A 24,600-nucleotide genomic window follows, 5' to 3' on the forward strand; every position below is an offset into this window, starting at 1 on the left:
TTGAAACATTTTCAGAAGCAAGGAGTTAGGTACAAGTGTTGGCAACTTTTTGGAATATGTACCTATAGGTAGGTACTCAAAATTCAGAAATTTTCAAACCATTTTAGGAATTTCAAAATGTTTTTAGCAGAGAAAATCTCAAAAATTTCAACCTAGGAGTCTACAATATTAAACATTTAGGTACCTACCATGTAAACAAACGAAACATATCGCACTACATTTAGCCATCATCGAAAAAAATATCCCCATTTTGAAGGAATCAACACCAGTTAAGTGCACATCACTTTGCAATATCCTAATGTTACACAATGCACAGTGACAGTGGCTAAGTGGCTTTCTTTCTTTCCTCGTTTCTTCTTAAATTCACTTATTCCATACGAAGTATCTCTAAAATTGGCTTTCAAAAAATTCAAGGACGATATATTTATAGATAATAATCGTAAATGTAACTTTATTGCACTCGAGAGCATAATTCGTCACTAATCTCTAAAGCTGCCTCACGTGATGAGTTTTTAAACTGTATTTTCTAAATTAAACATACACATCTCAATCATAATTCAACACAAAGTACACATGCACCTAAAAATAAACCTAGATAAGAATTCTACTTGAAAGAGCCAAATTGGGAAAGGAAATTCAGAACAACAGTTCAATGTTGAAACGACTGGTGAGAGGCCGAGCAGCTGCACAAAAAGCACATCACATTGCCTACCCACAAGAAATTCCAAGACAGCATACCATGAAGCAGCCACTTGAAGAAACCGATCAAAACCTATCGATACTACAGCAAGAGAGTTTATTGTAAACATTTTTGAACTAAATTATCAATTGAAAAATTCTTAGCAGAGATCACCCAACATTGATCACATCATCACGTTATTTTTCTGCAGAAAAACACCGGCACCAAAACCACCTTCACTATGGTTTTCGAAACGATTCCTGGTTGTTATTTTTATGTTCCTGTGTTATATGAATACGACTTTCATACGATTCAATATCAGTATTGCGGTGGTCGAGATGACTTCGAGCAAGAAAATTGGAGATGGTAATTCAACTACAACTCAAGTAAGCATCGGGAAATCAATTAATTAATACTTGCATTGTTACCAATTTACTTTTTAATTTTATTTGAACAAGATCTATATCATTTTGAGCCATTCATTTAAAATCCACAAAATCTGATTTTGAATTTGATTCGTCTTACCAGTAAGCTATTCAAAAATCCTCCCACTTTAAGATTTTCGTTCAATGTGATTTTGAATTTTAATACATCTGACAAGTGAACCTCTTGAGGAGTCACCCTCCAATTTGAATGGGACCGCAATTTTTGGAAAGAGCGTGGTACAAAACCTCCATAGGGTCATTCCACGTCAATTGGACCAAGAAGTGGTAGGTGGGTTCGGCGATTTTTTTGAAATTTTTCCTGTGGAAAGACCTTCCGAAGGGATGACCAATGGCGCAAATCGCAGCCCTCTAGCTCAGTTTTAACGGCAGCCAGGGGGTGTCAAAGTTTTCAGTGAACCTAAAATATCATCCATTTCAGCAGTGGATTGCTCGATAACCGCGATACCTACAAAAATGGAACTTTTTCCCATAGTTAGAAGTTTTGAAAGGCATTCTGGTGATACCATAAAAATCAGTGTTGTCACTTTTTTTCGTACAAAAAATTAGCTCAAAAAGTTTCAAAACGTAATTTCCATATCGTTCCGACTCTCAAAAATTCTGAAAAAAATATATTATGGACAACTGTTCATTCTGAACAACATATTAAAAAATTGGGATGGTAACTTGTAACAAAGTCGATTTAAAAAAATTTAAACTTTGCAAAAAAATGCGATTTTTTGATTTAAAACATGAAAAAAAGTTTTGATTGGTAAAGTTGACCCATTTGATCCCTATTTTCACGTTTCTGTTGAAAAATTTGGAAAAACCCCTTTCACTCAATAAAATGAACTCATCACAAAAAATCAAAATTCAAAAAAAAAGATAATTTTATTTTTTTGCTGTGAGTGAGATTTTTATCAACTTTTTCATGAAATACGTCAGAAAGTGGTCAAAATAAGACAACTGAATGAATTTAAACTTTTTTCGATGTTTGAAATTGAAAAATTGATTTTTTTCAAATTTTGATTTTTTTGTGATGAGTTCATTGAGTGAAAGGGGTTTTTTCAACTTTTTCAACAGAAACGTGAAAATAGGGATCAAATGGGTCAACTTTACCAATCAAAACTTTTTTTCATGTTTTAAATCAAAAAATCGCATTTTTTTGCAAAGTTAAAATTTTTTTAAATCGACTTTGTTACAAGTTACCATTCCAATTTTTTAATATGTTGTTCAGAATGAACAGTTGTCCATAATATATTTTTTTCAGAATTTTTGAGAGTCGGAACGATATGAAAATTACGTTTTGAAACTTTTTGAGCTAATTTTTTGTACGAAAAAAAGTGACAACACTGATTTTTATGATATCACCAAAAAGCCTTTCAACCTCTAACTATGGGAAAAAGTTCCATTTTTGTAGGTATCGCGGTTATCGAGCAATGCACTGCTGAAATGGATGATATTTTAGGTTCACTGAAAACTTTGACACCCCCTGGCTGCCGTTAAAAATGAGCTAGAGGGCTGCGATTTGCGCCATTGGTCATCCCTTTGGAAGGTCTTTCCATAGGAAAAATTTCAAAAAAATCGCCGAACCCACCTACCCCACTTCTTGGTCCAATTGACGTGGAATGACCCCATAATCAATTTTTCAGTTGCCCAACTTCATTTTTCGATTTTTAGGGAGCATTTGAAAATTCAAATTTGACTGTTTTTGATGATTTATGCTTTTTTTTAAAAAAAAAGTACGTAATTGATCAGTAAAAATGATCACAATTAGTCCTAAAACTGATATTAATTCTCCAAATCCAAATTTCACCATTTCCAGTCATTCCAGAGCCTCCAACGAGATTTTTAAATCTTTCCAGAATTTTGAATATGCCCCAGAAGACGTGAATATGAAGTTGGGCAGCTAAAAATCGAGTGGTGGGTTATAGTGGACCTGTTTAACGAGTTTATCTACATTTGAGTCGATTTTGGGAAGGACACCTCAAGAGTGGTTTTTTTAGCAGCTTTTTTCATAATAAAAATATCCAAAAAAAATCAGGAGGCTCCAGAATAGCTGGAAATGGCGAAATTCGCCTTCAGGGGGTTAGTTCTGAACGAAATACAGCGATTAGTGCAAATTTTGAAAATTTCCTCGCAAACGTGAAACTTAATTGATTTCTTGGATATTTTCATTATGAAAAAAGCTGGTCAAAAAACCACTCTTGAGGTGTCACTTTCAAAATCGGCTCAAATGTAGATAAACTCGTTAAACAGGTCAAGTATAATACACAACTCGATTTTTAGCTGTCCAACTGCATATTCACGCCTTCTGGAGCAAATTCAAAATTTTGGAGAAATTGAAAAATCGCGCTGGAGGCTCCAGAATGACTAGAAATGGTGAAATTTGGATTTGGGTAATTAATATTAGTTTTGGGACTTATTTTGACCATTTTTATTGATCAAGTACGTACTTTTTAAAAAAAAAGCATAAATCGCCAAAAACAGTCAATTTTGAATTTTCAAAAATTCGCCAAAAATCGAAAAATGAAGTTGGCCAGCTGAAAATTTGTTTTTGGGGGTTTTAGACCATGCTCTTCCCCAAAATCGCGGTCCCGTTCAAATCGGAGAAGAACTGCTCAAAAATGACCAAATCTTCAATGTTGTAGCCTCCAGAATTCGACTGGGATTCAAGAACTGTTGCATCAGTATTGAGCATGTTCTATTATGGAGGATTAGTATCATTCATGGGTGGATACATAGTGTCCAAACTAGGAGGAGCAACCAGTTGTGCGTTATGCCTGATGTTATCTGGAATCACAACTGTACTTCATCCGATCACCTTACGCTACAATTTTTACTTATTCATGGCGATTCGTTTTCTCACAGGCGTTTTTGAGGTAAATATTTCACTGTGATATGGGAAGGATTGCCCTACACACTCTGCTAGTGATTCGTATCAGTCTTTCATAGACGATGTCTCGAAAATACGTACACTAGCCATGTGTACCTTATGTACACATATTTTACTCCCTTAAACTGGAAGTTTTGGTAATGTGTTAAATTCTCTAAAAAATAGATATTCTCACCTACACATACACACGTTGTGTATGTGTGGTGTAAAACAATGTAAAAAATAGGAGAACATTATTTTAAACATAGGGGAATATTATTTCTAATCTGACAGCTCGCGCTCGCACCTAAAGAGGGTGATCTCAGGTACCTTTCTTCACCCTGTCTACAACCCTTATTATAAATACGAATGCACGAGTGCATAAAATCGCTAATGTTCTTACGATTTCTAGATAGTTGGTTCTTAGTCACTGCCCGGGGGTATGGCAAGCTTGCTTGTTATACCTAAATATATGATCGCATGAGCACTTGCTCATGTCATCCGCATTTTAGTCTGTACCACTTTCGGCGTGGAGATTTAACCATGACAAGAGCTATTTAAAATATCTCTTATTGGTTTTTAACATGGATCATCTCACCTCGCGAGTGATCCGCTAAATTACACATGATTTAAATAACTCGTGAATTCGTGAAAATTACTCATAAATAATTCGTGAAAACTAAATAAATTACTCTGAAATACTCAAATAACGCATTAACGTAATTTAAATATCACTGCTAAACGATGCTTAATTTAAATATCACTGCTAAACGAAACGTAGATCAAACTTCTCTGCTAAACGAAACTTAAACTCTTTTTCATTTAAATATCTCGTGATTCCAATTCTGTTGTCACCTCTAGTATTAGGGAGTGCAAAGGAGAGACAGTAATATTGCATTGTTATGTAAGTACCTTACAATTTATTCCCTGGGCTGCGTTCGTCCATCCAGATAAATGTTGCTTTTAACGTAATTATATTTTTAATAAGTGTAAAATTGTAACTTTATCGCATTTTTACGAAGTGTAAATATTTTTGTTCATCCCTAAGAAACTCGCGTCGCGTGTTTAATAACTCGTTGAAAAATCTATCTAATGTTCATACTTACGAGCATATACTCGTAAATAAGACATAGGTTATAACACTGTACATAAATATCTCTAGACTTGATCTATTTTAATAAAAACATCATTGAAAGGTGTAGAGCTGTGTTTTTGTTTAAATGGTATCAAGAAATATCGTTATAAAAGGTTTGAATGATTGAACTCTCCCAAATTGAGCTAGTCTGGGAAACAAGGCAAATATTCCCCACGTAAGGAATATTTCTCGTCGCGTTCACGAAGAGGAGGATTAATATCTAACTTACCAACCTAATCATTCTCACTCTCTTTATATCAACTGATCAAGTTATATGTACTACAAAACACGTTGATCTATCACAACATACATTCACAACTTCATAAGTCTCGCACTGGATTTTGACCTTCCGAATGGTTTACATAAAACCAAAAAGCTGAAGGGTCTATATTTTGTACCTTCTCTATAAATAGAAAGAAAGTTTCCTTTGATAGGTTATATTTTACAGAATTTCCTCATCATCAGTGTGTCTGAGGTATCTTCTAAATGGATATTGAAAAATGAAAGATCAAAGCTGACATCATACAGTGTAAGTGGACTACGAGTGGGTATGGCCATTGTACACGGATTTTGCGGATATTTGGCCCACGGATGGGGCTGGCCAATGATATTTTACGCTACAGGTATGTCAAGTATCTGAAGTACATATCTTCACCAAGTACATATATGAATAACACAGACATTATGGCTGGTAAGAGCTGTAATCTATTCTCTTATCATCGCAAATCTATAAGCATTAATGACAACGTTTCCATCCTACTTTTCAGGTGCTTTTTCTCTGATAACATCGGTATGTTGTTTCATCGCGATGAAAAATCAACCTTCGGAAGATAAATGGATCTCTGAAGCTGAGCTAAAATACATAGAATCTCAACAGGAAAACATCACTACTAGTTCGCGAAAAAATGTAATACTTAAGTATCCTCAATCCTCATAATTACTCGTATATCCATGGACTATGGAGTGAAATTCTCTTGGAAACGATGCAGTCACCCTAACTAATAATAAAAAATATGAATTTTTTTACAGGTTAAACATCCATACAGAAATATGCTATCATCAGCTGCAATTTGGGCCTTGTTTGTTGTTAGGTTCTCTCACATGTGGGTGGTAACCATCGTAGTCACTTTTCTGCCGTTGTATTATAACGGTGAGTGAATATTGAGACTTGCCAATAGGTACCTATTCAAAATATATTAACGAATTAAACTCGGTTCCATCACAATTACAGACACAACTGTGGAAAGTATTGAAAAAATAGGAATATTTTCTTCGGTTCCCAACGCAGCTAGCATCTTCGTCATACCCATTTGTGGAGTATTACTCGATTACAGCAGGAAAATCCATATACCAGTAACATTGGTGAGTGCTGAGAATTCTGATTCAAAAATTATCGCACAATTCTGAGCTAATATTTCGTTATTCGTACCAATAGATGCACAAAATGGTGATTGGTGGTTCATTTGCTATCTGCAGCGCACTATTCCTGAGCAGTGTGATCGTTTCCGATTTCATTTTGTCGATTATTGCTTTCAGTCTGATACAGATGTTTTTAGGCATCATTATTCTGATCACGCAGTAAGTAATACTACCTAGACCTACTAAGGCACATTCCTTGTGAGACCACGTTTGATTTCCCAATATCCAAAATATACTATATTTCAAAACTCACTATTTTGAATGGAGAGTCAATGAAATTTAAAACGCTCAAAACTCAACTTCCAAGATGAAAGTTCAACTGATATGGAACTTAACGACGAAGTCAAAAGTTGAAAGTTATGGGTACGATTCATAAATCGAAAAAAATTGCTAGTGCAGATTCGTTTTCAATCTCCTTTTAACAAACTAACATCAAAAATGGGATTTTAATTACACCGAATCACACAACGACCCCAGCCTTTATCATGGCCTCGAGCTAATTAAAATATGTGCCAACAAATCTTTCTAAATGGCGCATAATTATTGGATCACTAGATTGAAGATTATTGAGGGTATCTGCGTGACTTCGAATATCCCTCTATTAATTCCACTTCCTACAGTCAAATTTGAATTCGATGATGTTTTGAAAAATTGCAAAATTCGAAATTTTTCGCATTCTGTTTTATAAATTGAAATTCTGGATTTTTGACCACCAGTTTCATAATTTGGACCAATGTAATATTCACAAGTGGGTCATTCCACGTCAAATCAACTAAGAAGAGGTAAGGAGGGTCGGCGATTTTTTTGAAATTTTTCCAGTGAAAAGATGTTTTGAAGGGATGACAAATGGTGCAAATTGCAGCCCTCTAGCCTTTTTTTAAAGGCTGCTAGGGGGTGTCAAATTTTTCAGTGAACTTGAAATATCATCCATTTCAGCAGTGGATTACTCGATAATCACGATACCTACCAAAATGGAACTTTTTCCATAAGTTAGGGGTTTTAAAAAGCTTTTTGGTGATATCATAAAAATCAGTGTTGCCACTTTTTTTTGGTACCAAAAATTAGCTCGAAAAGTTTCAAAACGTGGATTTCATGCGGTTCCAACTCTCAAAAATTCTGAAAAAAATATATTTTGGACTACTTTTCATGCTGAACAACATATTAGAAAATTGGACTGGCATTATGTCGTAAAGTCGATTTAAAAAAATTGAAAGTTGGCGAAAAAAATGCGATTTTTTTATTTAAAACATAGAAACAAGTTTTGACTGGTGAAGTTGACCCATCTGACCCCTATTTTTACATATCCGTTGATAAGTAGAAAAAAACCCTTCACTCGATGAAATAAACTCATCACAAAAAAATCAAAATTCGAAAAAATTCTATTTTCAATTCCAAACATCAAAAATCGTTTAAATTTATTTGGTTGACTTATTTTGGGCTCTATGTGACGTATTTCATAAAAATCACACTCACAATCAAAAAAATAAAAATTCGTTCATTTTTTGAATTTTATCGAATTTTGATTTTTTTGTGAGGAGTTTGTTTTATCGAGTAAAAAGGGTTTTTTCAACTTTTTCAACAGATACGCAAAAATAGGGATCAAATGGGTCAACTTCACTAGTCAAAACTTTTTTTCATGTTTTAAATCAAAAAATCACATTTTTTTCGCAAACTTTCAATTTTTTTAAATTGACTTTACGACATAATGTCATTTCAATTTTCTAATATGTTGTTCAGCGTGAAAAGTAGTCCATAATATATTTTTTTCAGAATTTTTGAGAGTCGGAACCACATGAAAACTACGTTTTGAAACTTTTCGAGCTAATTTTTCGTACGAAAAAAAGTGGCAACACTGATTTTTATGATATCACCAAAAAGCCTTTCAAAATCCCTAACTTTTGGAAAAAGTTCCATTTTGGTAGGTATCGCGGTTATTGAGTAATCCTTTGCTGAAATTGATGATATTTCAAGTTCACTGAAAACTTTGATATTCCTTAGCAGCCTTTAAAAAAGTGCTCGAGGGCTGCGATTTGCGCCATTGGTCATCTCCTCAAAAGATCTTTCCACAGAAAAAATTCCAAAAAAATCGTCGACTCCCCTTACCAGTTCTTGGTCGAACTGACGTGGAATGGCCCAAATTCCCTAATTAAATCACTGAGAAATTTTTTCCGCAGAATAATTATCATCAGTGTGGCTCCCAACAGTAGCGGAGCTGTCGCAGGATTGGTTACTTTCGTTTCTTCGATAAGTAATATTTTAGCACGAGAAATGACAGGATACATGACGACCAACCGGGTAAGTGTTCAAAAAGTAACAGCTTATATTTCGATTAGAAATTAATTTCATTTATAAATAATACGTCTTTTGTGTAGAATATGGAAGAGTGGAATAATTGCTTCATTTTGTCAAGTGTGATACTTATGCTAAGTGCTGTGATATTTGCATTTTACGGATCGAGTGAACCTCAATCGTGGTCAAAGTTGCCAAGTCCAGACGATCTCGCTCACGAAAATCAGACCAAAAAAATCACTCCGTAGAACACAGTTCACCATTTCACCAGCGATTGTTCCATTGATCTTTAAATATGAATCCAATAATTCAAAATAATAAAATTTTCAAAACCTTTTTAAAAGTTGTTCGCTAAAAAACAAGCAGACAAGAAAATCGTAAAAATGATAAATAAGTGGGTAAATTATTCACGACGTTCGAATCCCATCTACACACCTTCCAATTTTCACCTGTACCTTGACCTAGGTACTCGAAAAACGATCAACTGCGCAACATGAAAAAAATTAATCCTTTTACGAGCCATTGGGAAATCACAGCGCATTATTTCATTCCACGAATAATTGTACGAGTAGATATAGATAATATGTACCTACGTACATGACATTGAAACCCAAAATAATTTTTTGAACGGAGTTACGAGCCGAATATAGAATTAATTTACATCCCTCGTAATAGGTATCTGCCGTAATTTCCATTTTCACTCGATCTTTTTATTCATCATAACGATGAACGAGCTCTTCTCGAAATTATTTTGTACTATTGAATGGACTGGGATTTTTGGGTTTGTGTTGGCTTCTTGGGAAGATTATTATTATTCAAATTAGTACATCGTCGTCGGTGTAAACTACACCATATGATTAGATCTTCTTTCAGGTATATTCTTTTAAAATAATGCGAGATCTAAAAAGGTACCTACTGGAAGGGGAAACACTATTGTTGTGAGGTAAAAAATACCTTTAACGTGTATACTTGGGATTTTAGTTTACAATGTGATAAATAATCGATATGAAGCGCCTGTTTAGCGTCAAATCTCGCTGAAAGAGCTGTCAAAAGTTTCAATATGGTCGTGTGTTTCGCGCTAATTATCTTGTTAATAATCTGTGCTTTGGCATTGGCCAATCAAAAGCCTAAAAATTATCCTCCGGGTAAGTGATTATTTAATTTTTTTCATTCTTTCAAACCATTGATGCTGTACATAAACGCGAGTTTTGTGTCAACAAATTAGCCAATAAAATTGACTAAAATGCATAATTATTCGCAGGTCCTTTATGGCTTCCTTTTCTCGGGTGTTTTTTGCAAATACGGAACATATACGTGAAAAAACGATATTATCACTTTGTATGGGCCCAAATGCAGCAAATTTACGGTTCCATAGTAGGCTTAAAACTGGGAATGAATAAAGTTATCGTCGTTTCTGGTTACGAAGCAGTTCAACAGGTGATGGTTAAGAATGATTTTCAAGGGAGACCAGACGGATTCTGTTTTCGTTTACGTACCCTCGGTAAAAGACTGGGTTAGTGTGATTGATTAATAATGTTTTATGCTCAACTTTTAATTATGTAGAGACGAAAAACATCTAGATCAAATTCAACGTTTCGTGTATTTTTAGGTGTAGTTTTCGTAGAAGGTTCGTTTATGAAAGAACAAAGGCGGTTTTGTCTATCTCAACTTCGACTCTTCGGATGGGGTAAGACGCAGATGAACGATATCGTAACCAAAGAAGCTATAGAAGTGGTCAATTCAATTAAAACTGAATGCCAAGTAAGTCTAAGACTATATAATTATCTGTATATACTTATAAATAGTAAGTAGGCATGTAGGTAGGTGAAATTAGGTACTCATCACGTGTAGCTTGTAAACATTAAAAATTTCAAACAACTGGAATGTTAATTTGAAATATTTTCCAAACTCGATCGCAGCGAGGCCCAATCCAAGTTGAACAACTCTTCGACGTGAGTACTTTGAACACGATATGGACCATGATTGCTAGCGATCGGTTTTCATTGGACGATGAAAAGTTACGAAAACTCGTGTATTTAGTTCACGAAGGGTTTCGATTGCTGGATATGTCCGGTGGACCTCTCAATCAAATGCCATTTATTCGCTACGTGGCTCCGAAGAAATCCGGATATACTTCTATAATAGCCATTATCGCCGAACTGGTGGATTTCCTGAAGGTGAGTCCGATTTTAATCTCGAAAAATTCAACTTGATGTCTCAAAAAAAAATTGTAATGGAGAAAAAAAGGGGGTTCCTAAATTCAAAAGCTGAATTTCATTTTACGATTTTTGCAAAATTTTGAAAATTTCAAAACTAGATCAAATTTGGTTAGAGAGCAGACATTTTGAATTGATTGTCGGGGGGGGGGGGGTCAAGTCATTCTGAAGTATACATACAACAGATCTCTGGATTCTCCAGTTTTGAAAATATAAGCATAAAAGACCCAAAATTCAGCCATTTTTTCAACAATTATTTCATTTGACAGAAAATGCTAATGTATTTTAAAAATCCATCGAAAAGTTGAAATAGGGTACTGGAGATCATTTTGCAATTTTTGCAATTTTTGGAAATTTTCAAAAATTCAAAAAATCTACTTCATTTCAACGTTTCAACTGTTTTAAAAGATATTTATCGAAACACGAGCCAGTGTAAATACTTTTCACTTAATTTCACCTGCGTTTTGGACCATGCTGGACCTTCCAGTCAGTTTTCAAATTTTTGCAGATCGATAAATTCAAAATTTTTTGGAGTGCCCGAAATAATTTTCAATCGTTTCAGGTTGTAAATGTTGAATTTCAACAGAGCTAGTTCAAAAAAAAATTTTTAACCAATTTGTGAATTCCAGCAAAAAAAAAATGATCAAAATGGTTTAAAAGGCTGACTAAAAACTAACAAATTTGAAAAAGAGCAGAGTGTGGTTAAATGAAGTAATAGTTTTTCACTGATTCAATCTGTCTTAAAAAAATCACATTTCACAGAAAAAAATCAAAAAGTACCCTTAAAAGCACCTAATTTTAAGATTTCCAAAAATTGGGCAAAAATCCAAAAATAAATATGGGGACTAGAAATTTTTGGTTTCGGGATCAATCTTGGTCCTGCTGAAATCAAAGTCTCGTTTACTTCTTCATTTTTTCAATTTTTTTTTACCAGAATAATTTGAATTTTCTCAGTTACATTTTCATAGTTTTTTTTTCAATTTTTCATTTTTTCTAAATTTTAACACCATCAAAAAATGATGATTTTTATATCGCTGTTCTTTCCCAGAATACCCCCCGTCTTTCATTCCTTTCATCCAAAACCCACCTATGCCAAATTCGACTCTTTTTAATTGAATTTCCTTCATTTAGGACGTTGTCAAAAAACATCAAGAGTTACAAGGCGACAGTTTCATTAACACTTTCCTTCAAGAAGTAAACAACAACAAAAGCAACAAAGATAGCACGTTTACAGGTAAGCTTCAAATTGATCGATGTGTTAGTACTTTAGTGTGCTCCCATATTGATAAAAATTTCACACTGTGCATATGATTTATCACATACTATCGAACTAATACAACTTTTTACACAGAAAATCAGCTATTGGCAATACTAATGGATTTTTTCATGGCTGGCACGGAGACTACTAGTAATACATTATCATTTATAATCCATTACCTAGTAAAATATCCTCAAGTTCAAGAAAAAATTCACGCTGAAATAGACAAAGCTTTGAGCCCTCAACAGATTCCTACAATGGAGGATAGAGAAAAGTATGAATTTAAAAAAATTGCTTTCAGCTTTGACAATTTACATTCACGCTTCACGTGACAGATCACATCGTCTGATTAAAATTAACCTTGCACTTTGATCTTCAGATTGGTATATTTGGAAGCGACTATAATGGAAGTACAGAGACATGGAAGCCCAGTTCCAATCGCTATACCTCATAAAGCTATTCAGGATACCGAGTTGATGAATTATTCAATACCTAAAGTAGGTTAAATTCAATTGGTTATTACGTAGTTCTAATACAAATTACGTCAATTTAATCTGAGCGAGAACTGAGATACCTAAATCTGAACACAATTCATTTATTTGTTTTTGTCTCTTTGAAGGACACAATTGTATTACCGAGCATATGGAGCGTTCACATGGACGAAGATTATTGGAAAGATCCTCACGTCTTCAGACCGGAACGTTTCATAGACTCCAAAGGTAAAATAATCCAGCACACCCACTTCATGCCGTTTGGAATAGGTAAAATGCAATGCTCAAAATTAGGTGTAAAACGTACCTATTTAGCATCAAATTGATCGTGATTTAACTAGGTATTATGCTGGTTTACTTTCAGGAAAACGAAGATGCATCGGGGAGATTTTAGCAAAAACTACGTTATTCATATTCCTATCAGCGATACTTCAGAATTTCAAACTTGAATCGAATTCAGATGAAGATTTTACTGCCAAGGTTCTGGATGGTGTTACTCTAGCTTTGGCTCCATTTCAAGTTAAATTTATTCCTCGAAAATGATTCCACTTCGCAGTAAAAAAAAAGGGAGGTTTTGAGAAAGAACGCGCTAACGAGGCTCGCTCCCCAATCCAAAAATCTTTATACAACTGAAAAAAAATTTCAAAACGAAAAAACGGAACCGAAAACTGAAAACACTCCCTGAAAAGACCGACTTTTCTTCAAAAATAAAAATCTTTTATGAACGAATTGATTCACTTCTTTTGAAACATTGGTATGGCAATTAATCTGTTAACAACCAAATCGAGTCATTTACGAACGATTGGTGATCAATGAAATTAATTGATTTCCTGGTAAATCATTCGCAAACGGATCAATTAATTTACGATTGATTCAGTTTTTGTGAAACTATAATGTATAGGAATTGATATGTTTTCAAGGGAAGTGACGGCATCCCTGTATGGGGTGGTGCTGCTGGACAGCATCTAGAGCCTATTAGGCGCTTACAGAGCACGCAATTCGAAATATTTAAAGACTGGAAGCTCGAACGTGGAGACACCACAAGAGACACTTTTAGAAAACTTAGAATACTCCGGGTAGATCAAATATACACTCTGTCCCTTATACGGTGTATGTGCATGAGAATAAAAAACAGCTTGGAAAAGGTACAGTGAATAGGAGCGGTCTCAGGGAGGGGAGAATACGGGCAGCCAGGCAGAAGCTCTTCAACAGGACTAGATCTACAATGCAGGCAGCATTTAAGGCTCCAGGTGTCTTTAACTCAGTACCTGCTGAACTCAGGCAACTGAAAATTGGTAAACGGTTTAGGAAAAAAGTGACTGAGTGGCTTCTGGATACAGGCTGACTTTTGCTTGTTTGTGCCTCCTTCTGTGTGGTTAATCTCTGGCCTAGCGTGCATCATTAAACGTGTCACTTCAAGAGGGGCATAAGTTGACATATGTCTTTTTTGCTGTGACAACGGATTCGTGTTCCCTGAAGTCTTGGCAACATAATAAGACCACGCCCACTTTCCAAACGATGTTTGACCATTTTGACATCACCGCATCGGCACCGTAGATATTTCTTTTTAATTTTTTAGAAAAAAATTTTGTCATTTTTTGGCGTATGATTTTTCCGTCGCAGGAGAAGGTAAAAATGAAAATTTTTATATGAAAATGTTCGTTGTTTCATCCTGGAAATTTTTTTTTAATACCTGCATACACGAAAGGTGTGACGTCATTAATGCGAAACTGATGAAAATTACAGTTTGTCACTTCAAAAAGGACATATAACTTGAAGTTTTAAAATTGCTTTGGAGAAAAGAGAAATTTATATTGTGTGATGGGCGAGGTGTTTTCTTGTGGTGAAAAGATGAAATTTTGAGAATACAAAACGTTTCCGGCTGAATTCCCAACGTAAATATGAAAAAAATTGCACTGAAAACTTCAAACGTGATTTCTCAAAATCGGCATTTTTGACTAATGTCCTTTTTGAAGTGACACGTTCTTTGTCTTTCACACCGTGCATTAAATGGTATTTTGATTACTTGTCATGTGTTTAGTCCGTACATTTATTGCTGTATTTTTATTTCCTGTATTTATCTATTTATTTAAGATGTAACTATACATATATAATTATTTTTTTCTCTTACCCGCTGTATTTACTTATTTACTTACTTTTCTCACTTTTCTAACTTTTCTGTGCTCTATTGTCTTGCATCTGTGCCTCTTTCTGTGTGGTTAATCTCTGGCCTAGCGTTTTTTGGACGCTTCCTCTCGCCTCCAGATTGATTTTTGTGACTTGATGATTTTTATGAAAAATTTTTCAAAAGTTCATTTCCAAGATTTTTAGTTTTTCTTTAAAAAATCAAAAACTAAGCATCCTAGAAAAAAACTAACGACATCATGTCGATTGGAAATTTAATTCTCTACAACTTTTCGTTAATGAAATTTTTTTGGACGCTTCCTATCGCCTCCAGATCAATTTTTATGAAGCTCAGTTGGCAAATTTTTCGAAAAGTTTAGTTTTTTGTAAAAAAATCAAAAACTAAGCATCCTAGAAAAAAACTAACGACATTATGTCGATTGAAAATTTAATTCTCTACAACTTTGATAAAGAGAAATTTTTTTTGGACGCTTCCCTTCGCCTCCTGATCAATTTTTATGAAGCTCAGTTGGCAAATTTTTCAAAAATTTTAGTTTTTTGTAAAAAAAGTCAAAAATTAAGGGAAGCGTCCAAAAAAAAATTACATGATAACAAATTTGTAGAGAATCAAATTTCCAATCGACATTATTAATGTCGTTAGTTTTTTTTTAGGATGCTTAGTTTTCCATTTTTTTTTACATAAAACTAAAATTTTCGAAAAATTTGCAGGCTAAGTTTCATTAAAATTGATCTGGAGATGAAAAGAAGCATCCTACGAAAAATTACATCGAAAAAACTTGTAGAGAATTAAATTTCCAATTGACATAATGTCGTTAGTTTTTTTCTAGGATGCTTAATTGCTTAGTTTTTGATTTTTTTACAAAAAACTCAAATTTTCGAAAAATTTGCCAACTGAGCTTCATAAAAATTGGTCTGGAGGCGAAAGGAAGCGTCCAAAAAAAAATTTCATGAAAACAAAGTTGTAGAGAATTAAATTTCCAATCGACATAATGTCGTTCGTTTTTTTCTAGGATGATTAGTTTTTGATTTTTTTAAAGAAAAACTAAAACTCTTAGAAATTAACTTTTGAACAATTTTTCATAAAAATCATCAAATCACAAAAATCAATCTGGAGGTGAAAGGAAGCGTCCAAAAAAAATTTCGTGGTAACAAAGTTGTAGAGAATCAAATTTCGAATCGACACGATGTCGTTAGTTTTTTCTAGGATGCTTATTTTTTTCAAGAAAAACTAAAACGTGAAAATCGGGATACTGACTTTTGGCCCACTCTGTATTTTCATTCCCTGTATTTTATTTATTAAATTTTCTCACTTTTCCGTGCTCGATTGTTTCGCGTCTCGTTTGCCTATGTTGCACTTTTTGACTGTATTTTTTATCAATTTTTTTCTTTCTTCGTATTATTTATCTTCGAATAGAGAGCCCTTCGCCTGTGGCGCCTCTAAGCGCATAGGTGTAGGTTAAGAACTTCCAATGAATGTACTTAGTACATTTTAGAGCAAAGGTGATTCTCCAGACTTGGCCATTCAAGATGAACTCTCCTATTTTTTGACTAAACACAACTTGAATGCCCTCCGCGCCGGAATTTACATTCTACCTGTCGATATCAAAAATTTGTAAATGGGAAAATTTCTCGAAAATTTTTAGTCTCTTTAGTTTTCCGCATTTACCGGACGAACCGTACGTCCTAGCAAAAATCTGATGGCAGTGATCTGAAAGAGAATCAAATTCTCTACAATTTGTCCACGAGAAATTTTCGTAGGACGCTTAGTTTCAAAACTGGAAATCCTTGAAGTTGGAGTACCAAAAAAGTGTTACTTCAACTTCGAATATGCCCAGTTTTGAAACTAAGCGTCCTATGAAAATTTCATGATAACGAAATTGTAGAGAATTTAATTCTCCTTCAGATCACTGCCATCAGATTTTTGCTAGGACGTATAGTTCGTCCGGTAAATGCGGAAAACTAAAAAGACTAAAAATTTTCAAGAAATTTTCCTGTTGTCAATTTTGTTTGAAACTCTTCCCAAATATACCATGCCAGAAAATTTCCTTTTGATTTATTACCTATGTAAATGGGGGTTAGATGGCAGTTCAGGACATACAAAATTCAAGCAAGCATTCAAAACAGGAAAATCGTTTGATGATAGCACCATTTTGAGTGCAACCATTGTGCCTGTCTTGCTACTCGATGATGCTGATGAGAGTGTATGTAGTTTGATAAAATCCTACCGCGAATTCATCAACGTTATTTTCGGGAAAATTCCTCAATTTTTACGATCAAATCAATTTTTTACTGTATTATAAAGTTGCTTTTATACTTTCAGTTATTGTCATCTAATTTATATCACCAACAAAAAAGAAGATAATGCTGCTGTGACTAATGAATACAATCAAGTGATGAAACAAATCACCGAATTGACTCCAATTCAAATGACTTCCGGTAGTGTCATAACCAGGGTGAAGCATGTGATGATCCGAAGTATATTTGATCAGAAAGCGATCAACATACTTGAGGAACCCACAACTGTTAGTAAGTATCATGAAAATATTATTTTGATTTTATATTTTATAATTGAACATTCATAGGTAATTGAATAAAATACCTATAGAAAATTTAAGGTTTACTATATGTAGGTAATTGTAAGCTGTCTAAGACGAATGATATAAAAAATGCCGAAGTAGAAACTGAATACATCAGTGTATCATGTAAATTGCAATGTGGAATATCTCCTCCCCATGCATGGATCAAACTGTTTATTAAATTCTTGCTGCATATGAATGATCTATGAGTAGATAATGGGTACGTCTACGTACCTATGCACATGACATTTAAACCCAGAATAATTTTTTGAACGGAGTTACTTATGAATCGAATATATGTGCATATGTACAATACATAGAATTAATTTATGTGCATCCCTCATCCAATTTCCATTTTCACTCGATCTTTTATCATAACGATGAACACACTCTTCTCGAAATTATTTAATACTATTGAATGGACGGGGACTTTTGAGTCAATGTTTGCTTCTTGGGAGAATTATCATTATTTAAATTGATACAAATAAATATATCGTTGTCGGTGTAAACTACACCATATCATTAGATCTTTTTTCAGGTAGATAATTATATATTCTTTTAAAGTGATGCGAGATCTAAAAAGGTACCTAATGGAAGGGGACAGTATTATTGTGAGGTAAAGAATACCTTTAATATGTACCTCTACTAGGTATATAGGATTTTAGTTTACAATGTGAAAAATAATTGAAATGAAGCGCTTGCTTAGTGTCAAATCTCGCTGAAAGAGCTGTCAAGTATCAATATGGTTGTGTGTTTCGCGCTAGTTATCTTGTTAATAATCTGTGTTTTGGCATTTGCCAATCAAAAGCCTAAAAATTATCCTCCTGGTAAGTGAATTGATTAATTTTTTCATTCTTTCAAACCATTGATGCTGTACATAAACTCGAGTTTTGTGTCAACAAATTAGTAAATGAAATTGACAAAAAATCGCATAATTGTTCGCAGGTCCTTCATGGCTACCTTTTCTGGGCTGTTTTTTGCAAATACGGAACATACACGCGAAAAAACCTTATTATCACCTTGTATGGGCCCAAATGCAGCAAATGTACGGTCCAGTAGTAGGCTTAAAACTGGGAATGAATAAAGTTATCGTTGTTTCTGGTTACGAAGCAGTTCAACAGGCGATGTTTAAGACTGATTTTCAAGGGAGACCAGACGGGTTCTGCTTTCGTTTACGTACCATGGGCCAAAGACTGGGTTAGATGAATAATCTTTTATGCTCAACTTTTCATCAGAGACGAAAAAAATCTAAATCAAATTCTACGTCTCGTGTGTTTTTAGGCTTAGTTTTTGTGGACGGTTCGTTTATGAAAGAACAAAGGCGGTTTTGTTTATCTCAACTTCGACTTTTCGGATGGGATAAAACACAGATGAACGATATCGTAGTCAAGGAAGGTGCAGAGCTGGTTAATTTAATTAAAAATGAATGCCAAGTAAGTCGAGGACTACATAATTATTTAATTAAGTACATAATAGGCATAGGTAAGTAATTACTTTTCACGTATCGTTTGTAAGCATTAAAAATCTCGAACAACTGGAATCTTAATTTGAAATATTTTCTATCGCAGCGAGGCCCAATCCAAGCTGAACATCTCTTCGACGTGAGTACTCTGAACACGATATGGACCATGATCGCAAGTACTCGGTTTTCGTTGGACGATGAAAAGTTGATAAAACTGGTGTATTTAGTTCACGAAGTGTTTCGAATACTCGATATGTCCGGCGGACCTCTCAATCAAATGCCATTTATTCGCTACGTGGCTCCGAAAAAATCAGGATATGCTTCTATGGTAGCTATTACCGCCGAACTGGTGGATTTCCTGAAGGTGAGTCCACATAGATTGATGAATTCAACTTGACACAAAACTAAAAAAAATGGAGCCTAAATTCAAAAACTAAGTCTTATTTTCCGATTTTATGCAAAATTTTGTAAATTTCAAAATTATAGATTGAGGTGAGGTGGAAAGCAACCCCTTTGAATCGATGGACGGGGTGTTTCAAGTCATTGTGAAGTATACAACAGATCTTTGGATTCTCCAGTTTTGAAAAAATAATAGGGTTAAAAAAAATCAGCCACTTTTTTTTTGTAGCACAAAAGCAGTTCAGGTACCTTCCTGGTGAAAAGAGGAAAGAGATGAGTTCTTATTGAGAGAATGATCATCAAGTTCAATTTCAAAGATGACTTAAATGATATTTAGGTTTTTAAAAGTGCTGAGCCTGAACATGATCATAAAACTATTTTAAAAATACACAGAAATTTCTGTAATAAAGTTGAATTACTGGTATGGAGCTCATTTTGAAATTTTTGGAAAATTTTTTTAAATTTTCAAACAATTAAAAAAACTGTTTTTGTTTCAATTTTTCTGAAAGATATTTTTCGAATCAAGAGCCAAAGCTCTTGAGAGGTCACAAATGAACTTGCACCTGTAACTTCCGTTCATACTTATTGAACAATTGGGCTTGTTTTCAACCATTTTAGGTGGTTAAAGTTACAGAGCCAGTTCAAAATTAAATTTTCTAAACAATTTGTAAATTCCAGGGAAAAAATCAAATAAATTATTTAGAAGAATGACCAGAAACTGATTAATTTGGAAAATGGGTAGAGGGCAGTTATTTTTCACTGGTCCATTTCGTCTGAAAAAAATCACATTTCACAAAAAAAAAAAAATCAGAAAGTAGCCATAAAAGCAACTACCTATGCAAGATTTTTAAAATTTCCAAACATCTGTCAAAAATCCATTTTGGTTTTGGGGATTTTCAGACATGATGTTTCGATCTACCTTAGTTGTTGCACTCAAATCGAAGTCTCGTTTAATCCTTCATTTTTTCCATTTTCTTTACCAGAATAATTTGAACTATTTCAGGTACAATTTTATAATTTTTTTCAAAATTCATTTCGCTACTTTTTCCAAATTCCAACATAACATCAAAAAATGACAATCTTATATCGCTGTTCATTCCAAAATACCCACTCCCCCCCCCCCATCAGAATCCCACCCATGGTGAATTTGACTCTTAATGATATTTCGACGAATTTCCCTCATTCAGGAGGTTGTTAGAGAACACCAAGAATCACAAGCCGACAGTTTTATCAATACTTTCCTCCAAGAGGTAAACAACAACAAAAGTAACAAAGATAGTACGTTTACAGGTAAGCTTCAAATTGATCGATATTGATAGAAATTTCACGCTGTATGATTCATCACATTGAACCATCGAACTAAAACAACTTTTTGCATAGAAAATCAGCTATTGGCAATACTAATGGATTTTTTCATGGCTGGAACGGAGACTACTAGCAATACATTATCATTTATGATTCATTACCTCGTAAAATATCCCCAAGTTCAAGAAAAAATCCACGCAGAAATAGACAGAGCTTTGAACCCTCAACAGATTCCTACAATGGAGGATAAAGATAAGTATGAATTTTTTAAATTGCTTGCGTCGACAATAAATTTACATACACGCTTCACGTGACAGATCACATCGTCTGATTAAAATTAACCTTGCACTTTGATTATCAGATTGGTATATTTAGAAGCGACTATTATGGAAGTACAAAGGCACGGAAGCCCAGTTCCGATCACTGTACCTCATAAAACTATTCAGGATACTAAGTTGATGAATTATTCAATACCCAAAGTAGGTTAAATATTCAATAGGTCATACTTTAGTTTTAATACAAATTACAATTTAATACGTATGAATTGAGAATTTGAGATAAATGAACGAATGTACATAGAATTTATTTATTTGTACTACTCGTCTTTCTGAAGGATACAATCGTATTACCAAACATATGGAGTGTTCACATGGATGAAGATTATTGGAAAGATCCTCACGTCTTCAGACCTGAACGTTTCATCGACTCCAAAGGTAAAATAATCCAGCACACCCACTTCATGCCGTATGGATTAGGTAAAATTAAACGCTCGAGTAATAAGTATTCCGACATCAAGTTGATCGTAATTTCACTCTGCTGGTTTATTTTCAGGGAAACGAAGATGTATCGGGGAGATTTTAGCGAAAACTACGTTATTCATATTTATATCAGCGATACTTCAGAGTTTCAAAGTTGAATCGAATTCAGATACGGATTTTACTGCCAAGCTCATAGATGGTATTACTCTAGCTTTGGTTCCATTTCAAGTTAAATTTATTCCTCGAAAATAATTCTGTTTGGAACTTTTTTTTTTCAACATACAATCAATGTATACTCGAGCTTGAAGACTGAATTTATTTTAAGACCGCACCCATATAATTTACCAGGGTATTCACTATTCAATTATCATACTATTATCATTGTAAGTAAATTTCATGTTTGGTTGGGATGTAAATTAATTAAACAATACACCTGTATACTTTTATAATGGATTTTTAGCTATTTAGGAACGTCTACATTCAGTAGGTACTTGAATCCATGATCGAATTTTTCACCCAAGATTTTTTTCTCTCGGGAATAGTCCATAACAACTTCAAATTGCTAATAGGTGGTAGGCAGAAAGTACATTATCATAACCAAATCTAGGATCATTCCATGACAAATAGACCAAAAAGTGGTAAGAGGGTCGGCGATTTTTTTGAAATTTTTCCTGTGAAAAGATCTCTCGAAGGGATGACCAATGGCGCAAATCGCAGCCCTCTAACCCTTTTTTAAAGGCTACTAGGGGGTGTCAAAGTTTTCAGTGAACTTTATATATATCATCCATTTCAGCAGTGGGTTACTGGATAACCGCGATACCTACCAAAATGGAACTTTTTCCAATAGTTAGGGATTTTGAAAGGCTTTTTGGTGATATTATCAGGGTGTCTACCAAAATTTAATTCTCAAAAATAGCGACTTTTCGCGACTTTTAGCGACTTTTTTTCAGTTAAAAGTACACCCCCCCCCCCAAAAAAAAATTCCAACGTAAAAATGTTTTTTTCAACAGTTCCCACACCCAATTTTTCAACAAAAAAAATGGGATTTTTCAATAGTTCCCATGTAACATGAAAAAAAATTTATGAAGAACCTTTTTTCGCGACTTTTTTTCAGTACCCCCCCCCCCCCCCTAACGAAAAAAATTGGGTTCCAATAAAATTTGCACATATTGGGTGGTGGGAGGGGGGAGGTTTGGACAACTTTCAATAGTTTCCATGTGACATAAAGAGTCATCCAAATTTTCGAGCTTTTCTTTTTCCTTTTCCATCTACTTAACTTTCTTCAGTTCTAAAATTTCAATTTCTTCGATTGTTCCTTTTCTAGTCATTTCAACCACTAATTTTTCTTTTTGTTTAAGCTAGAAGTTCATTCTTTCACTTCAAAACTTTGAAAGTTGAATGATATTTTTTCAGAAATTTCGATGTGTAAAAAGAAAAGAAAACAAGCCCGAGCGAAGCGAGGGCAAAAGCTTTTGAAAATTTGACTTTTGAAAAGTAAAAAAACACGTTTTTCTTCCATCACGGGCCCTTTCTTTATTGTTGGACCCTCCAGAATGAGCGAGTCCTAGGTAAACTCTCCTCTTTTCCCCCTCTCGACGGTCCTGCTCCTCCAGCAATCTAACAATAATTTCCAAAATATTACAATAGGTACATATTTCTAAAAATACACCTACATGGCCCGTACGAACCGAGCCAACTGAGGGCAAAAGCACTGGTAACACGAAAATTCACAATTCTCCAGAAGTGAAAAAATATCATTTTTAATGTGAGAAGTCAATTTTTCTATCATCAAGACTCAACGTTTGGCTAAAGAAAATGAAATAATATGCCCGAGCGAAGCGAGGGCGAAAGCTTTTGAAATTTTGAATTTATATGATTATTTAAAATGCTAATTTGGCAGTAGCATTAACATTGAATAATAATACGAAAAGTTTTTAAAATTTGAAGTTTGGACAATTTATAGCGACTTTTTGGTGTTTTTGGCGAAAATCGCGACCTTTTAGCGACTTTAGCGCCCTATTTTCAAAATCGCGACTTTTCGCGACTTTTAACGCTATAGCGACCTGGTAGACACCCTGTATTATGGAAGTCAGTATTGCCACTTTTTTTTCGTGAGAAAAATTAGCTTGAAAAGTTTCAAAAAAAAGTTTTTATATTGTTCAGACTCTTAAAAATTCTGAAAAAAATATATTATGGACATTGGACAACTTTTCATGCTGAACAACATAATTAAAAAATTGGGATGACATTTCAAAAAAAAAAGTTTGCGAAAAAATGTGATTTTTTGATTTAAAACATGAAAAAAAGTTTCAACTGGTGAAGTTGACCCATTGGACCCCTATTTTTCCTTATCCATCGAAAAAGTTGAAAACCTCCTTTCACTCAATGAAATGAACTAGGTAATCGAAAGAAATTCAAAATTCAAAAATATTCAATTTCCAATTCCAAACATACATAAAAAAAAGTTCAAATTTATTCAGTCGTCTTTCTGACATATTTCATGAAAAAGTTGATAAAAATCACACTCATAGCAAAAAAAAAATCGTTGGTTTTTTATTTCATCGAGTGAAGGAATTTTTTCAACTTTTTCATCGGATACGTAAAAATAGGGGTCGAATGGGTCAACTTCACCAGTTGAAACTTTTTTTAATGTTTTGAATCAAAAAATCACATTTTTTCGCAAACTTTCAAATTTTTTAAATCGACTCTACGAAATAATGCCATCCTAATTTTTTGATATGTTTTTCAGCATGAGGAGTTGTCCATAATATAGGTATTTTATTCAAAATTTATGAGTCTGAACAATATGAAAACTACGTTTTTAAACTATTCGAGCTAATTTTTCGTACGAAAAAAAGGGGCAACACTGATTTTCATGATACATACCACCAAAGGCAAACAGTCTTTTAAACCCCTTAACTATTGGGAAAAGTTCCACTTTGGTAGGTATCACGGTTATCGATTAATCCACAGTTGAAATGGATGATATTTCAAGTTCATTGAAAACTTTGACACCGTCCACTAGCAGCTTTTAAATAAGGGCTAGAGGGCTGCGATTTGCACCATTGGTCATCTCTTGATAAGGTCTTCCCACAAGAAAAATTTCAAAGAAATCGCTGACACCCCTTCCCCTTTTCACTTCTTGGTCGAATTGACGTGGAATGACCCTCT

The 24,600-nt window shown here is 34.1% G+C and overlaps 3 protein-coding genes across 4 annotated transcripts; all 3 read left to right on the forward strand.

The window, feature by feature from the left end:
• The first annotated feature begins 120 nt into the window (after positions 1-120).
• Positions 121-9,162, forward strand: LOC135837208 (vesicular glutamate transporter 3-like). Its single transcript, XM_065352405.1, has 10 exons — positions 121-801; positions 891-1,065; positions 3,753-3,983; positions 5,560-5,734; positions 5,879-6,018; positions 6,141-6,261; positions 6,343-6,473; positions 6,547-6,689; positions 8,705-8,825; positions 8,903-9,162. Exons 1-10 carry the CDS (start codon positions 653-655, stop codon positions 9,065-9,067), a joined length of 1,551 nt encoding a protein of 516 aa, XP_065208477.1. The 5' UTR covers positions 121-652; the 3' UTR covers positions 9,068-9,162.
• A 119-nt stretch (positions 9,163-9,281) lies between these two features.
• Positions 9,282-14,914, forward strand: LOC135837210 (methyl farnesoate epoxidase-like). Its single transcript, XM_065352409.1, has 9 exons — positions 9,282-9,964; positions 10,081-10,332; positions 10,429-10,580; positions 10,739-10,996; positions 12,167-12,269; positions 12,387-12,567; positions 12,673-12,790; positions 12,913-13,054; positions 13,149-14,914. Exons 1-9 carry the CDS (start codon positions 9,880-9,882, stop codon positions 13,325-13,327), a joined length of 1,470 nt encoding a protein of 489 aa, XP_065208481.1. The 5' UTR covers positions 9,282-9,879; the 3' UTR covers positions 13,328-14,914.
• A 3,228-nt stretch (positions 14,915-18,142) lies between these two features.
• On the forward strand, positions 18,143-21,878 carry LOC135837211 (methyl farnesoate epoxidase-like). Of its 2 annotated transcripts, none has more exons than XM_065352411.1 (9): positions 18,143-18,332; positions 18,451-18,702; positions 18,787-18,938; positions 19,074-19,331; positions 20,554-20,656; positions 20,747-20,927; positions 21,033-21,150; positions 21,285-21,384; positions 21,503-21,878. In XM_065352411.1, the coding sequence occupies exons 1-9, from the start codon at positions 18,248-18,250 to the stop codon at positions 21,679-21,681; spliced, it is 1,428 nt and encodes a 475-aa protein (XP_065208483.1). In that variant the 5' UTR covers positions 18,143-18,247; the 3' UTR covers positions 21,682-21,878. The 2 variants fall into 2 exon arrangements, with proteins under 2 accessions (XP_065208483.1, XP_065208482.1); XM_065352410.1 differs by having other exon boundaries at positions 18,146-18,332; positions 21,285-21,426.
• The last annotated feature ends 2,722 nt before the right edge of the window (positions 21,879-24,600 follow it).

The sequence above is a fragment of the Planococcus citri genome, chromosome 2 (genome assembly GCF_950023065.1).
Source record: "Planococcus citri chromosome 2, ihPlaCitr1.1, whole genome shotgun sequence".
Lineage (NCBI taxonomy): Eukaryota > Metazoa > Arthropoda > Insecta > Hemiptera > Pseudococcidae > Planococcus > Planococcus citri.

Coding starts and splice junctions, on each gene's coding strand:
- LOC135837208 (XM_065352405.1), top strand. CDS start 653: ATGTTGAAACGACTGGTGAGAGGCCGAGCAGCTGCACAAAAAGCACAT. Junction 3,984..5,559: donor TTCTCACAGGCGTTTTTGAG/GTAAATATTTCA, acceptor TATATTTTACAG/AATTTCCTCATCATCAGTGT. Junction 6,474..6,546: donor TCCATATACCAGTAACATTG/GTGAGTGCTGAG, acceptor TCGTACCAATAG/ATGCACAAAATGGTGATTGG.
- LOC135837210 (XM_065352409.1), top strand. CDS start 9,880: ATGGTCGTGTGTTTCGCGCTAATTATCTTGTTAATAATCTGTGCTTTG. Junction 9,965..10,080: donor GCCTAAAAATTATCCTCCGG/GTAAGTGATTAT, acceptor AATTATTCGCAG/GTCCTTTATGGCTTCCTTTT. Junction 12,270..12,386: donor CAAAGATAGCACGTTTACAG/GTAAGCTTCAAA, acceptor CTTTTTACACAG/AAAATCAGCTATTGGCAATA.
- LOC135837211 (XM_065352410.1), top strand. CDS start 18,248: ATGGTTGTGTGTTTCGCGCTAGTTATCTTGTTAATAATCTGTGTTTTG. Junction 19,332..20,553: donor AACTGGTGGATTTCCTGAAG/GTGAGTCCACAT, acceptor TCCCTCATTCAG/GAGGTTGTTAGAGAACACCA. Junction 20,928..21,032: donor ACAATGGAGGATAAAGATAA/GTATGAATTTTT, acceptor TTTGATTATCAG/ATTGGTATATTTAGAAGCGA.